Below are 16,067 nucleotides of genomic sequence, written 5' to 3' on the forward strand. Positions count from 1 at the left end.
ACAGCCTTCTAAGATGATTGTCATTGCTTATATTTGTGTCTGAAATCCCCAGTGGGTGGCTTAGCCGCGGATCCGTTTCGCCTAAGTTTATAAAATCCTACCGAGTGGTGAGCAAGCCTCTCACTCGGGGGCTTAGCTGCGAATCCGTTTCGCCTAAGTTTAAAAAAAATCCTACCGAGTGGTGAGCAAGCCTCTCACTCGGAGGCTTAGCTGCAGTCCAGTACTCGCCTAAGTTTAAGAAATCCTACCGAGTGGTGAGCAAGCCTCTCACTCGGGGGCTTAGCTGCAGTCCAGTACTTGCCTAAGTTTATGAAATCCTACCGAGTGGAGAGCAATCCTCCCACTCGGGGGCTTAGCTGCAGTCCAGTACTCGCCTAAGTTTGAAAAATCCTACCGAGTGGTGAGCAACCCTCCCACTCGGGGGCTTAGTCCCGTTCATGGATAATAAAAACGTACTCTTCTCCTTTTCCCAAATAGTCGACGGTCTTACACCATTGGGATACTTCGGATAAACTGGTAATTCCAAGTATGCTGCAGTCCAGTACTCACCTAAGTTTAAGAAAATCCTACCGAGTGGTGAGCAAGCCTCTCACTCGGGGGCTTAGCTGCAGTCCAGTACTCGCCTAAGTTTAAGAAATCCTACCGAGTGGAGAGCAATCCTCCCACTCGGGGGCTTAGCTGCAGTCCAGTACTCGCCTAAGTTTAAGAAATCCTACCGAGTGGAGAGCAATCCTCCCACTCGGGGGCTTAGCTGCAGTCCAGTACTCGCCTAAGTTTGAAAAATCCTACCGAGTGGTGAGCAACCCTCCCACTCGGGGGCTTAGCTGCAGTCCAGTACTCACCTAAGTTTGAAAAATCCTACCGAGTGGCGAGCAACCCTCCCACTCTGGGGCTTAGCTGCAGTCCAGTACTCGCCTAAGTTTGAAATATCCTACCGAGTGGTGAGCAATCCTCCCACTCGGGGGGCTTAGCTGCAGTCCAGTACTCGCCTAAGTTTAAAACACGCCCATATCCGCAAGGACGACGAGGTGCAGGTCGACTGCAACCTTCTCCTTCAGAGCTGCGCCACAAGTACAACGTGCGCTTCATCCCTATCCGCAAGGACGACGAGGTGCAGGTCGACTGCAACCTTCTCCTTCAGTGCTGCGCCACAAGTACAACGTGCGCTCCATCCCTATCCACAAGGACAACGAGGTGCAGGTCGACTGGAATCTTCTCCTCGGAGCTGCATCTCAAGTTCAAAGATTATTCCAACTGAGGAACAAAACTCACTCGAAGGCAAACGCAAGCATTTCCAAGATAAACCAAGTTCAAATAAATCCTAAGGTTCCAGACAACGGATCAAAAGTAGTCGAGCATCAAGCCCCAAGAAGTTTAACGATTACACAATCACTCGGCATCCCGAGGCAAATAAATGTGGAGCATAATGTTTCTCGGTCACTCGTCAGGAGAAGGAGTGGCTGGGTCGCAGAAACTGTCAAGGTCTATGCTGTCTGCAATGCGAGTGGCAGCGTCAAGGAAAGTGTCCATGAAGGACTGGAAAGCGTGCCTCTTTGTGTTAGCAACCTTGAGCTCCGCCAGCTTGTCTTCTTTGACGTCTTTGCAGTGCACTCGGACCAAGGACGACGCAACATCAGAACCACAGCGAGCAGACGACTTCTTCCATTCTTCCACTCTGTCTGGTATTTGATTCAGTCGAGCCATCAGAGACTCGAGGTCTTGAGACAGTTCCGCCTGAGGCCAGAGTTCAGCATCAACCCGAGTCATCGCTGCCTTCAGGCGGGCAAGATAAGTAACCACGTTGTCCATGCGAGATTCCAACCACAGCACATTCATCGCAACATCATCCTTGACTGGACAATTTATGGGATCGAGACCCATCTCGACCCGCCAGTTTCTGCTTAAATCTTGGCAAAGCTCTGCACAGTTGAGTAAATGGTGAGTCGACGATATAATCAGGCCTGACAGTCGACCGTAATAATTCAGTCAATCATCAGTACCTTCAAGTTTCAAGGCCAGCTTTGCAGCAAGCTGGCCCAGATAAGACTCTAACTCGCCCTTCTTGGCCTTGAGGCTCCCAAGTTTGTCAGTCAGCTTGCCTTGTCTTTCTTCAGTCGCTCGACCTCCCGATTGGCGTCAGAAACAACAGTCTTCAGTTTGGAGTTCTCTTCTTCTAACTTGCCGACTGAAGCAAGCTTCTTGTCAGCAAGTGCCGTCTTCTCTCGCGCTTCCTTCTGTGCAGCAGCAAGATCCAGATCCTTCTTCTCCAAAGCCTGCTTCATTTTCTCTAAAGAAATAACATTCTTTAGACGGGCTTGGAGTTGACGGTTTTCACTACATACATCTGCTCGAGTGGAGTCACTCGGTTCAAAAAATGGAAAGGAAAAGTGCCAGCAGTGAGATAGAAGTTGACGATTGGTTACCTCCCATGGCAGCTACTTCATCACGAGCAGTCTTGAGATTCTTCCTGGCCAGTTCCAGATCAAGGTTGAGGCTGATTTGTTGCTCGTTCAGTGTAGAAAGTTGAACACCGAGATCACAAGATTTCTGCGGTCAATATATAAGACATATCAATCGACTGAAATAAAAAGACATCACAGCGACAGTTACTCTAAGACTACCACCAAATCAAACATTCAACGACAGTCTCGGGGACTACACCCAGTGGGTGCACTTAACGTGCCCCCACTGGTTTGAGTAAACACTTGGCATGGTCTGCCCAGCGCGAGTTGTAAAAAAAGGGGAGGTTCTCAGACCATAGTCGACTGCCCGCAGTCAACCACGGTCTCGGGGACTATACCCAATGGGTGCACTTAGCGTGCCCCCACTGGTTCCGGTTCCATTCGACCTGGTCCGCCCAGGTCGAGTGACAAAATTCAGATTCTCAGACCACAGTCGACTGCCCGCAGTCAACTATGGTCTCGGGGACTACACCCAGTGGGTGCACTCAGAGTGCCCCCACTAGTTCAAGGATTCAATTCAAGTCGACCCAAATTGACTTATGCAACTTCGAAACAGTCGCACCATAGTGGGTGATCAGACAAGAAATATGAACAATCGGAAATCAACCAACCTGGACATTGGTCTGCAGAGCAGCTCCGACGTTGAATGCCACCTGACTGGCCTCATGCACCACTTTCATTTGCCCCATCACAAGGTTCAACTGAAGAAGAGCTTCCTTGGCGGCAGTCGGTGGGTCGTCCGGGGTTTGGTACGCAGTGAAAAGCGATGGTGGCAGAGCAGTCGAAGCAGCCGCTGGTTCTGATGCGTGGAGTTGTATTGGTGCAGCAGAAGTCTGAGCAGCTGATCCTGATGGGCAATCAGTCGACAGCGGGATAGTGAAAGTGACGTTGGTGCGAGCCGGATCTGTTGATCGCTCGACCGCCGTCCCAGGCATCACGGTCGACTGAGGAACCTGGACCTCGGGCGCTTTCCCGCTCAGTTCCTTGTCCCTCCTCCTCCTTCCCCTCAGCGATACTTCTTCTTCATCGTCCGGGAGCACAACAACGTCCCGTGGAGCTGCAACAAACAGAGAAAGTCAAAGAGATGGATGACAAACAATCCAGTCGTCCAAATAAATTTGAGTCGGGCAGACTTACTGGCTTTGGAGGTAGCTGCATCGGTGGTTTCCTCGTCGTCTGGGGCCTTGTCGATATCCATATCAGTAGTGGCCGAGGCCAGGCTGTAAAGGTTCATCATACACTTGGTCAGTACAAGAAAATCGGTCGGAACAAGAAAATACGGGAAGAACATTTACCCAGAAGCAACAAGAACGTCCATCTTGATTCTAGGCAAGGTCTTCTGAGCCTTCGAAGGATTGATCTTGGGCTGCTTGGTGACTTTCTCAGCCAATTCTGGAGTCGAAGACCGAGCGCGTTTTTGAGATGGAGCGCTCGAGGCCACAGCCTTGCCGCGCCTGCCCGCGGGATCATGGTGCTGCTTAGATCGATGTTCGGAACGAGGTGGTGAGTCGGCTACCTCCTCATCATTCGACTCATCGCTCTCATCTTCATCATCGTCGGCTGGTGACTCCCATTCGCCGCTCTCCTCCGCGCTGTCCTCGCCCTCATGGTCCTGCTCCAGAGCTTGTTCGCCATTAGGCATTGAGTACATCTCTGTGTAAATCTACAAAACAAGGAGCCGAGTCGAAATCAGTCGGATCATCAAAAAGGTCGGAAAACACATCAAAATAGTCGGAAAACACATCCAAATTCAATCAGTTATAGTGGCCAAACCTTGTCTGGCTGGTTGCTGTCGCTGAAAGGGTTGACTCTCCTAGCGCCCCTGGGGTTGTCCTTGTTCCCGGTGATGCCCCTCAGCCACTGGGCCACTGTTTTGGCCGCCACCTCCTCCGGATGAACTCGAGCAGTGTCACTAGCCACAGAATACATCCACATGGAGTGGTCACAAGCTTGGAGTGGTTGAATGCGCCGACTGAGGAACACCTCCAGCAGATCCATGCCGGTGACACCTTGGTTGATCAGTTGAACCACCCTCTCGACTAGCATGCCCGTCTCCGCCTTCTCCGCGGTGGTCACTTTCAATGAAGATGGAGTCTGAACATGATCAAAAGAGAAAGGGGGAAGTCCAGTCGACTGGCATGGGGTCACGATATCCTGGCAGTAGAACCAGGTCGACTGCCAGCCCCTGACCGACTCAGGAAGAGTCATCGAAGGGAAGGAACTCCTCTTCCTCTTCTGGATACCCAGACCCCCACACATCTGGATAACATGGGTTTTCTCGTCGTTCGAGTTTGCTTTCTTCACTGTTTGGGAGCGGATGGTGAAAATGTGCTTGAAAAGACCCCAGTGCGGTCGACGCCCCAGGAAATTCTCGCACATGGATACGAATGCGGCAAGATATGTGATGGTGTTGGGAGTAAAATGATGGAGTTGAGCCCCGAAGAAATTCAAGAAACCTCGAAAGAAGGGGTGTGGAGGAAGCGAGAAGCCGCGGTCGACATGAGTTGCGAGCAGAACACACTCACCCGGTTGCGGCTGCGGCTCCGTTTCCCCCTCTGGCAAACGCGCAGACTCATGGACAATCAGCCCTAACTCGGCCATATCGTCCAAGTCTTCCTGCCGAAGTGAAGATCAGATCCAATCTCCCTGGATCCAACCTGACGGCAGCCCCGAGCGCGATGAAGATCCCCGATTCGTCTTCTTGCTTTTCGCCGCCCCCGTCGCCTTCTTCGTGCGTTCCAACGCCGCCGTTTTCTCCTTCCCCATGGTGGCGGAGCAGCGGCGTCGAGGGTGGGGAAGCTGGACTAGGTGAAGGAGCGAGAGGAAGAAGAAGGAGAATGGGCACGCACAGTGCGGACGCCTCGGCCTCGCCGCTTTTAAAGGCCTACTTCCGAGTGGCTGATGCGTGGGCCCGGGCGATCCTGTCAAATCCCTTAACAATCGCGCACAGGATACGTGGCGAAAAATGTGGTGCAGAAATCGAAACGTCCTATTTATCTACTCCGCTTACTACGGCGCACTCCGCCTGGCACGCTTCCACCAAAATTTCGAATCCCGCGAAATCCGGGATCCTCTACAACCGATCACGCCAAAGATTCCATGTCAAGGACAACACTCGACGGGTGATGTTATAATAACCAGTCGGCAATTTCTGAATCGATCGAGGCAACTGAAACGAAGCTGAAGTTCCAACAACTGGCCTCCATTTGGAGATGAATTCTTGAGAAAAGCAAGAGTTAAAGCAAGAGTCAAAGCAAGGTCAACTTCAACCTTCTTTTCACTTGGACCTCAATCCATTCGGGGGCTAATGATGGGGACATAGACCTGGGGTAGGGTAATAGGCCTGACCTATGCGTCCTACCTAAGGTCCTTGTCCTAGGAGCAAAGAAGTTCAAGAGTAAATAGAGGGGGCACCATTCACTCGGAGACCCCTCCTTATTTAGGTCACTCGACCACTAAACCACTCGACGTGCAGAAGACCTAAAGCCACTCCGCGCAGCAACGGTCGGGCGTTTACTCATATACTTAATTACCATTTATAACACTTTACTACATACATTACCTGTAACGCTTACTCTTTATGAGCATTGAACCCTGTGTAACGGAGGGGAGCTGGGGTCTTGGCGCACTCTATATAAGCCACCCCCTCCTCTGGGACAAGGGTTCGCACCCCTCTAAACACACACATACATAATCCAGTCGACCGCCTTCGGGCTCCGAGACGTAGGGTTGTTACTTCTTCTGAGAAGGGCCTGAACTCGTAAAACTCGTGTGTACAACTTCACCATAGCTAGGATCTTGCCTCTTCATACCTACCCCCCTATTCTACTGTCAGTCTTAATACCACGACACCAGGGCCTCTATAAATAGGATTAGCCACCACAGTAGGAGGCAACTGGTCCGGAACTCATTCAGCTCATCCTCACACTCACCAAACACAAGAACACCACGCCTCAGGAGGTTGTTCTTCCCCTTGTACCGTTCATCCTCAGCCCAAGAGGCAATCCACCACCACCACACTGGAGTAGGGTTTTACACCACAACGGTGGCCCGAACCAGTATAAATCTTGTGTCCCTTGTGCTGCGTGTTCGTCGAGATAGCCCTTGAGATCTTAGCGAAACTAGGACGTGGATCAGTAGGGGAGATCTTCGTGCGCACCCCAGTGTTCAAACCTTGAGGGTTTTGCCGGAACCTGTGATCCGACAGTACTGTCGACAGTTGTTTGCATGAATCTCCAACTGGTTGGATTAACCTTGGTTATCTACTAAGGGAAGTACTATCTGCTACTATATTACTTCACCCTTCCTCTTTGGGGAAATCCCAACGCCTATCACAAGTAGCACATCTCAAAACCTTCAAAAATACATTTGTTTTCTATGCCCGTATAGCTCATCGAGTGGGTACGGGAGAGTGTTATCTTCTATTCTAAATGTGTGAGCCTCTCAATGAGCATGAAATGGATGCCTAGTCCCAAATTTATTAAATAAATAAAAATCGCTCCATCGGGAAACTTAAAAGTTCATAGGCACTGGTGGATTCGGCTAGCCATGGCTTGTGTTAAGTAAATATGGAGGAGTGTTAAGCAAACCGCTCTCACATGTCTTTAGCATCGAAGATAATGAGATCCTTTGTCATTAAACCATTGATAGGAAAACTACACCCATCAAAATAAATTTATCTCTGTTTTAGCCAATGAGCTCTGGCACTTGTTAATCTTTGCTTCCCATAGCGAAGGGCCCTTCTATTTTATTTTTATTTTCCTTTTTCTTTTACTTTGAGTCATCACCTTCTTCTTCAAGCATGAACATAGAGAGAGTAATTTTCATTTTGGTGTAACATGAATTGTGTCTAATTAATGTTACGAGAAGATGAGTAGATGTTCTTTTTGCTGAATTAAAATGTTTAGACGCTGCTTGAACTTCAAGGTGCTCTGCATTTATGTTTTGTGACCTCGGAAAGGGCTAGCAAGATATTATTATATCATATGATATTTTTCCCATTTTTTACCATGTTGATGTTTGAGATGTCATATTATTCTCTTCTATTTTGTTATGATCTGGTCATGAGTGAACATGATTGTTAAGTGTTATCATGCATATGGTTTCTCTATAATCTTTATTGCAATTAGATCATTGACTAAATTTTTGTACATCTACAAAATCAATCGAGTTTGTAAAAGTTTCCTTTGTCGCGTTTAGTTTATCAACTGAATTGCTTGAGCACAAGCAATAGGCTAAGCTTTGGGGAGTTGATACACCTCAAACATATCCACTTTTCTAAACACTTTTGTTATTGTTTTGGCCTCTAATTTGCATGATTTGAATGAAAATAACCTAGATTGACACTGTTTTCAGCAGAATTGCCATGGTGTTATTTTTGTTCAGAAATGAAAGTGCTCCAAATTAGACAAGGATTTTTGAAGAATGTTTCCAGAAAATAAGAAGACTAGCGGACCGAAGATGGACCAGAGGGGGCCACCAGGGTTCCATGCGATCTACTGGCATGAGTCCCCCTGACTGCACCACGTGGCTGCATGGGGCCCTCGGGCATCGCCTTACGACAATTACTTCTCCTATAAATCCCATATACCCCAGAAAAATTATAGAAAATCTCTTATGCTTTTTACGATACATAGACGCCGCCACCTCCTATTCTTCCTCCGCGGATCTGATGTGGAATCTGTCTTGGACTCCGAAGAGGGGGATTCGTCATCGTAGTTGCTACTTGTGGGTTGAGTTGGGATTTTCCCTGAAGTGGAGGGGAGATGCAATATAGTAGAGATAAGTATTTCCCTCAGTGAGAACCAAGGTTTACTGAACCAATAGGAGAATCACACAAAGCCTCATGAACAACAACTACACACACAAAAACAAATACTTGCACCCAACGCGGACAAGAGGGTTGTCAATCCCCTTGAACTTGTTACTTGCAAGGATCAAATCTTGTAGTGGTAGATAGATAAATTGCAAAACAAAATAAAAGAAATAAAATTGCAACAATGGTATTTTTGTTTTTATAATATGATAAAGGTAGACCCCGGGGCCATAGTTTTCACTAGAGGCTTCTCTCTCGAACACATAGCATACGATGGGTGAACAAACTGCTGTTGGGCAATTGATAGAAAAGCACATAGTTATGACGATGTTCAAGGCAATGATCATGTATATAGGAATCACGTCCAAGACAAGTAGACCGACTCCTGCCTACATCTATTACTATTACTCCACCAATCGACTGCTATCTAGCATGCATCTATGGTATTAAGTTCATAAAACGGAGTAACGCCTTAAGCGAGATGACATGATGTAGACAAAGTAAACCCAATCAATATGAACAAACCCCATCATTTTACCCTCAATGGCAACAATACAAATACGTGTCTTTTCCCCTTCTGTCACTGGGATATAGAGCACCGCAAGATTGAACCCATCATAAAGCACCTCTCCCACTGAAGATAAATCAATCTAGTTGGCCAAACCAAATGGATAGATCAGAGAGAAATACAAAGCTATAACAATCATGCATAATAATGTACAGAAAAGACTCAATTGCTTCTCATGAATATTCAGATCATAAAACCACAATTCATCGGATCCCAACAAACACACCGCAAAAGAAGATTACATTGGATAGAACTCCAAGAACACCGAGGAGAATATTTTATTGAGGATCAAAGAGAGAGAAGAAGCCATCTAGCTAGCTACTAGCTATGGACCAGTAGGTCCGTGGTGAACTACTCATGCATCATCAAAAGGTAACAAGGATGATGTAGAAGCCCTTCGTGATCAATTCCCCTTCCGGCGGAGTACCGGAAAAGGCCTCCAGATGGGATCGCGGAAGAACAGAAGCTTGCGGCTGCGGAAAGAGTGTTTCGGGTGGCTCTATGTTGGTTTGGGAATATTTCTAAATTTGTAGAGGTGGAATTAGGTCAAGGGATGCTAAGGGCGCCCATAAGCTTGAAGGGCACGCCTACCCCCCCGGGGCGCACCCTGTGAGCTTGTGGCTCTCCCGTAGTTCTTCTGTCCTCCTCCCAAACCTTCTAGGACCCTTTGTAGTCCAGAAAAAAATCATTGTAAAGTTTCATCGCATTTGGACTTTGTTTGGTACTGATTTTCTGAAAAGCCAAAAACAGGAACTGGCACTGGGCACTAGGTTAATAGGTTAGTCCCCAAAAATGATATATAATTGCATATAAAGCATCAAAGATTGATACTATAATAGCATGGAACAATAAAAAAAATATAGATATGTTGGAGACGTATCAGTCGTCATCATGACCAACCATTTTCAACAACAATCTCATGATGCATGAGTAATTCCTTTGTAGGCACATGGAGGTAGATGGGAATTGAATGAGAATTCATATGTAATAGATGTCAGATTTTCAGGCCTTGATGCCTAGTATCCACTATGTTCTGAGATTGATTTTTCTATGACTTTGCTACCCTTAATGCTTGTCACCAGGGCCCGAGTGCCATGATTTCAGATATGAACCCTTTATATTTCCTGGAATATATTAGTGTGTTTTTATCATACATGCAAGTTGTATGCATATGTTAATGTTCTGAACCCGAGACCCCAAGGTGACAATAATTGGGATATCCACGGGGATGACTTTACCTTGAGGATTACATGTATCATTGATTGCTAATGCTTTGATCCGGTTATCTATTGAAAGGAGCACCTTAATTACCCTTAATTTCCATTAGGATCTCGTTGAAACGGGAGGGTAGGGCAAAAGTTTTTGTGCAACTTCTTATCGCAAGCACGTACAACTACCTATGGAATACATGCCTACATATGATTGATGAATTGGAGCTATGACTAAGATTCTAATCTGAAGAAAACTCACTATCTACTTCCATGCCTACGCTTTCTACTATTCTTGCTCTGTTTACAATTACTACTGCTGCAATCTGTTACTTTACTGTTCCAACACTACTGCTATCATATTACTTTGCTACTAATAAATTGTGCCAAATAAGTTACATATTCAGGTGTGGTTGAATTGATAACTCAACTGCTAAAGTTTATAAATATTCGTTGGCTCCCCTTGTGTCGAATCGGGGTTGAAATATCCCTCGAACACTATTGTGATCCCCTGCACTTGTGGGTTATCAGTCCTTACTTGCTCTAATTTCCCAATTCTGCAATATCCAAATGATATCTTGATTTTTATGCCTTCTTTCCCAATACAGTTGGAAAAACTCCAAAACCTAGTCAACTTATTTTCTAAGGCTTCAGGCCTCAAGTTTACTTATCATAAATCTAGTTTGCTTCCTCTCAATGTTACTAATGAAGAGGTTCAATAACTATCCAATTTATTGGGTCGTACCATTGGGACTTTCCCTTCCACATATCTTGGCACTCCCCTCAGCTGTAGTGAACCCAACATGGAATTCTTCATGTATATAATTAAGAGGATTCAGTGAATGTTGTCTGTTTGTTCATGATACTAAGCTATGATGACTAATTGCTGATGGTCAACGCCATTTTCTCAGCTTTACCAACTTTCATCATGAGTTGCCCGCTTCTCTACAAACGTATTATTGAACAAATTGAAAAATACAAGAGTTATTATTTCTAGAGAGGCAAAGACCTGGAGAAAAAGAACACCCGTTTGGCAGCTTGGGACTTGATCTGTAGGCCAAAAGACAGGGGAGGGCTTGACATTCTCAGTCTAAATACATAGAATACATGTCCGCTCATGAAGATGGTGCATAAATTCTTTAATCATTTGGACATACCTTGGGTTAATTTGGTATGGGAGGTTTATCACCAGCAAGGCATTCCCTCTACTCCTTTACAAAATTGTTCTTTCTGGTGGAAGGGTTGCTCAAAACTACTTTCCACCTACAAGGAACATGTTGTTTGCATTCCAGAGAATGGCAATAAATTTTGGACAGATGTATCTAATGGAGTGCCTAAATTGCAGTTATGGTTCCATTTGCACTCTTTCTCTCAGAGACAACATATCCCCATTCATGAACTATGTCATTTGGAGGGTTTGTTAGATCATTTCCATTTGCCCCTATCATAAGAAGCCTATGCACAATACCAGGAGTTGGAACAATTTATACATGAGTTGAATTTAACTAATGCTCATGATCTATGGCAATTTTCTCCTGGTTTTGCCATTTATAAGGTTTCCAAGGCATATAAAGCTTTGTCGATAGCCCAGAGATTTTGCCAGTTCTAAAATAGCTTTGGAAAACTTGTTGTCAACTCCAGCATAAAATTTTCTTTTGGCTTCTGGTTAATAAAAGATTGAATACTAGAGCTCTTTTGCAGAGGAAAAACTTCTATATACATGACTATACTTTTGACATGTGCCACATGCAGGAACTGAAACAAGAGATCATGTCTTTTTCTACTGTCCTTTTGCATAATTGTGTTGGCAATACATATGTCCCAATTGGACCCTCGATCATTTTGGCATACAAGAGGAAATTGACAATATTAAACAACTCCTGAATGTGCCTTTTGCTATGGAGATCATCATCTTAGTTTCATAGGCTATTCAGAATGACTTCATCTTTAAACATATCACCCCAAACCTGTATGCCCGCAGGAGAAAATTCAAAGAGAAACTCAAATGGATCATTTACATAGTTAGGAAGGAATACAATGACTTTGAAGACTGGATCAAGGCTTTTAGATGATTTTACTCTTGATGATGTATTTTATTGTTTTCTCTTTTTCTTATGTTAGGTTCTTTTTTCTTTACTTAGGGCCTGTATAGTTATGCTTTCATTCTTTGGACCTTACTTTTGTACTATTTAAAAATTAACAAAAATTAACAACACAATCTTGTTATTTCCCTCAAGTTGAAATTAATGGGCTAGCCATTACATTCAACGGGTATGCACTAAGAATGACCATGCACATGCATAGAACCCACATTTTTCTAGCTAGCTAGTTGCTAGTTATTACCGTTCGCGTGCATAAGAACAAAACGATGCACAAACCAAGAACGACACTAAATAGCCATGCTCAAGGCTTTTAGCTTACCAAAGAGCACGCTCCTCTACGGGCGTAGCCAGCGGTTCACCAGGCGGTGGAGCCGCACTGAATAGGCATCTCCGGCGACCACAATGTAGTGGCCGTGAGAAGAGATAACGATAAACGACTACTCGTTCTTTTTGGCGGCTCAGTTTGATAGAAAAGGTCCGGGGTTCTTTTTTTTAGACGAAGAAAATACTCGTTTTCATAAATGCTTTGGTATTAATGCCAAAGTTTTTAGTGGTAGCCAAACACCTCAATCAAAGTAAATAAAACTATTGTATACCGAAAAGCTGTAGTAAAATAGTTTGAAATCACTTTTACTTTGCTATATCAAACAGGGCCTTAAGGGTTTAATTTGTTGTCGTCAGAAAATTGCGTTGACAACTGTTGACCAGGGCCAGGGGTGGTAGCCCCACACCTCAGTGAAATACAGTGACCGGACTGACTGGATGATGGCCCCACCAGTCAGCGAACGAGCCTGCGCTTCGGAGCGGCGCCTCCTTGAAACGATCCGCTTGGCGCCTAAACAAAACCGTCGTAACAAACTCTTCTTCCCCTCTGCTCGTCTTCCTCGCAACGCCAAGAAACCAAGAAAGCCGAGGAGAATCAAAGCCACCCACCTGCACCCCTCTCTGAGAGAAGCTTCGGTCTGCAGCGGAGAGCGATGGAGGTGTTCGAGGGAGTGGACTTCGTGCGGCTGCGGAGCATGCAGCACGGCGGAGCGTACGTGCACGCCGCCAAGGACGGGCGCTCCGTCCGCCTCCACCGCACCGGCCTGTCGTGGTCGTACAACGCGGTGTGGGCAGTGCAGCGGCGTATCTCCGCCTCCGGCACGACCTACGTCCTCCTCCGCGGCGCCTACGGCCGGTACCTCGGGGCCCCCGACGCCAGCACGCGCGGCTCCCTCTGCCCGTTCCCTCCCCCCTGCCGGGTTGCCGCGCAGCGCGACTTCGATGAGCCGGAGGTCCTCGCCATCATGTGGCGGGCCGTCGCCACGGGCCGCCGGGGCCGGGGCGCATTCCTGCTGCACGACGCGTCCGGGCGCTACCTCCGCGCCAACTCGAGGTGCCTCCTGCCGTGCCGCTCCAGCGTCTCCGTCTCCTCCTGCAGCAGCCTCGGCACGGCGGTCCAGTGGGCGATGGAGGCCGTCCCCCGGCTCCAGGCCAGGCCATACCTCCCGATAGCGCGTGATGTGAGTTCCTTACTCGTCCCCTGCATTCTTCCACAATCTCGTCATCTCGTCCTTTGCATGTGATTCTTGAGATCGTCGTAATATCATTCTTGCGAAAAAATCTGCTAGAGTTATTTCTGGCGCACTTCTTTGATTCCCGTGCTTACTCGTGTGAAAGAATCAATCAATCACAGTATCATTCTTGCAAAAGAAACTCTGCTACTAATTCAGTTGGAGTTCTTCTTTCCAGCGCAGTTTCTTGCCCGAAACTTTCATCGCTTGCAGTTAGATTTAGTGCCAAGATTTCCAGTTGATTTTGTGATGATGTGCAGTCTGAGTGGGGCAAGCTCTTCGCCCTGGTGTGCCCACCGCTGTCCCGCTTCTGGGTGCGGTGGTTCTCCTTGGAGCGGGAGATACGGTGGGTGCGGGCCGACGACTCCGGCGCCTTCAGCGAGGACGACTGGGCCTCGATACGGTACACCGGGAGGCACACGATCCTGATGAAGGGACAGGTGGTGAACCTGCTGGACCCTCCGGAGTCCGCCTCCAGCTGCACTCTCTGCGTCCGCGCCGGTCGCTACGGGGAGCCGAGCCCTCTGGCCATCAACCTGCCTCGCAGCCGGGAGCCGTTGGACGTCGTGATTTTCCGCGTCGGCTCAAGAGGTCAGTGTACTTCTGAATTTACTTACCGTGGCCTGTGGCTGCTAATGCCTTTTGCAGTTCTGAATCACGAATTTGCCAGCTTGATTTTTGCTGGCTTAGCTTAGATTAGTAATCTGACATTTCTGAGAATTGAGGGCTTACCTGAAGAATGTTGTGGGTCGATATGCACTAAGAAAGCAGTAGATGATCTGAAGCTAATTACATGCAATGCAACTTGTTCCAGATAACCTTCTGGATTTACTGTGGCCTGTGGCTGCTAATGCCTTTTGCAGTTCCGAATTAGGAATTTGTCAGCTTGATTTCTGCTGGCTTAGTTTTGATTAGTAATGTGACATTTCTGAGAGTTGAGGGCTTACCTGAAGAATGATGTGGATCATCTGAAACTAGCGATATGCACTAAGAAAGCAGTAGATGGTCTGAAACTAATTACATGCAATGGAACTTGTTGCAGATAACCTTGTGTTGCTCTGCATTCTTTCCTATTACCTGCTTTCACATTTTAGGGCTTTTTAGTTTTTACCACTTGCCATTTAGCAGCAGGCCGTGCCTAACTGACTGCATCTGTGGCTGCAGCGGATGATGAGCTGATATACCCAGATGTGATGGCACCGGAGATGGCACGGGCAGCGCCAGCGGACGACGACGAACCACTACTCTGACGACCGACTGCGCCCTCTTCGAAATCATCGCAACTTGTTCCAGATTTTATAGCTTGTAGGGATTACAAGGGATGAATGATCCCGTTTTCCTTTTTTTCTGAACTCCAACTTTTAGCAGGTTCAGTGTTTGATCCAGGATTGAAGTTTCCAGTCGACACTGAAATCCAGTTTCCATGATGTAGAACGGCAGAAATCAAAGTTTTGTCAGGGTTGCCTGTCTTGCACGTTGACATTGGCTACAGCATCTTCTGAGCTATGAACAAAGTAGTGGTTGCACTTTACAGCCTTCAGAATGATATGGGTATGAATATCTTCTTTTATTGGTATTTCTTAAGTGATATGAAACACGCTCCCATATGAATGTCACGGTAGAATGCATCTCTGAATTCTGCCTTGCACACTGACATTGATTATATTTTTCTTCCGACCAAAATAGACGTTGCAGATACCGTCTTCAGTCTTCATTGGCTCTGTTGTTGTTGCCATGTGCTCTGGGACAAAACTCACCTGAAATTGCATATGTACATGTGCAATATATTAAGCGTTGTCTCTGCACTGTATACGCCATTAGGTTTCTTAATACTGGAACTCGGAAATCTCGGAACAGTCAGGTGTGTATTTCATTCGCTCAGCTATAGTTATTGTAGTCTGAATACTGATAAAGGTAGCAATGCGCTATCAAGTGTTTCATTCTTGTTGGTATAATTTAGTCGGCTGCAAAAAACGCTGCCATGGCAGCGAAATCCATAGGGGCATCTTTTTGTTAGCATTTTTCCCGTTTTCAGTTAGGTTTCAGTGTTGTTCACGGACTAGGAACGTGGACCATTAGAATTACGGAATCGATAACTCCCGAACGACCCGTACTTTTGAATCTCGTCCCGAACGTGTCCTAAACCGTCAGATGAGCCGCACTAATCTTGATGCAAAGCGCAATGCCACGTCATTTTGTTTGAGCGTTCGGGACGACCGACCAGACCACTGAACACATCGGCTTATCCACTCGCCCACCCCAGCCAACGCTCACTTTTTCCCCTTTCTTCACATCACAAGCGGCGGAGACGAGCTCCTGTGTGGTGGCTGCCCTGCAAGTGTCACCGGAGACCGCG

The 16,067-nt window shown here is 46.8% G+C and overlaps 1 protein-coding gene across 1 annotated transcript; it reads left to right on the forward strand.

The window, feature by feature from the left end:
- The first annotated feature begins 13,020 nt into the window (after positions 1 to 13,020).
- On the forward strand, positions 13,021 to 15,281 carry LOC123124575 (uncharacterized). The gene is made up of 3 exons (XM_044545160.1): positions 13,021 to 13,660; positions 13,972 to 14,302; positions 14,876 to 15,281. Exons 1-3 carry the CDS (start codon positions 13,133 to 13,135, stop codon positions 14,959 to 14,961), a joined length of 945 nt encoding a protein of 314 aa, XP_044401095.1. The 5' UTR covers positions 13,021 to 13,132; the 3' UTR covers positions 14,962 to 15,281.
- Positions 15,282 to 16,067: the final 786 nt, after the last annotated feature.

Source organism: Triticum aestivum, chromosome 5D, assembly GCF_018294505.1.
Source record: "Triticum aestivum cultivar Chinese Spring chromosome 5D, IWGSC CS RefSeq v2.1, whole genome shotgun sequence".
In the NCBI taxonomy this organism is placed as follows: Eukaryota; Viridiplantae; Streptophyta; class Magnoliopsida; order Poales; family Poaceae; genus Triticum; species Triticum aestivum.

Excerpts from the sequence above, each read along its gene's own strand:
- LOC123124575 (XM_044545160.1), top strand. The coding sequence starts at position 13,133 with ATGGAGGTGTTCGAGGGAGTGGACTTCGTGCGGCTGCGGAGCATGCAG. Across the intron at positions 13,661-13,971 it reads ACCTCCCGATAGCGCGTGAT|TCTGAGTGGGGCAAGCTCTT; the intron begins GTGAGTTCCTTA and ends GATGATGTGCAG. Across the intron at positions 14,303-14,875 it reads TTTCCGCGTCGGCTCAAGAG|CGGATGATGAGCTGATATAC; the intron begins GTCAGTGTACTT and ends CTGTGGCTGCAG.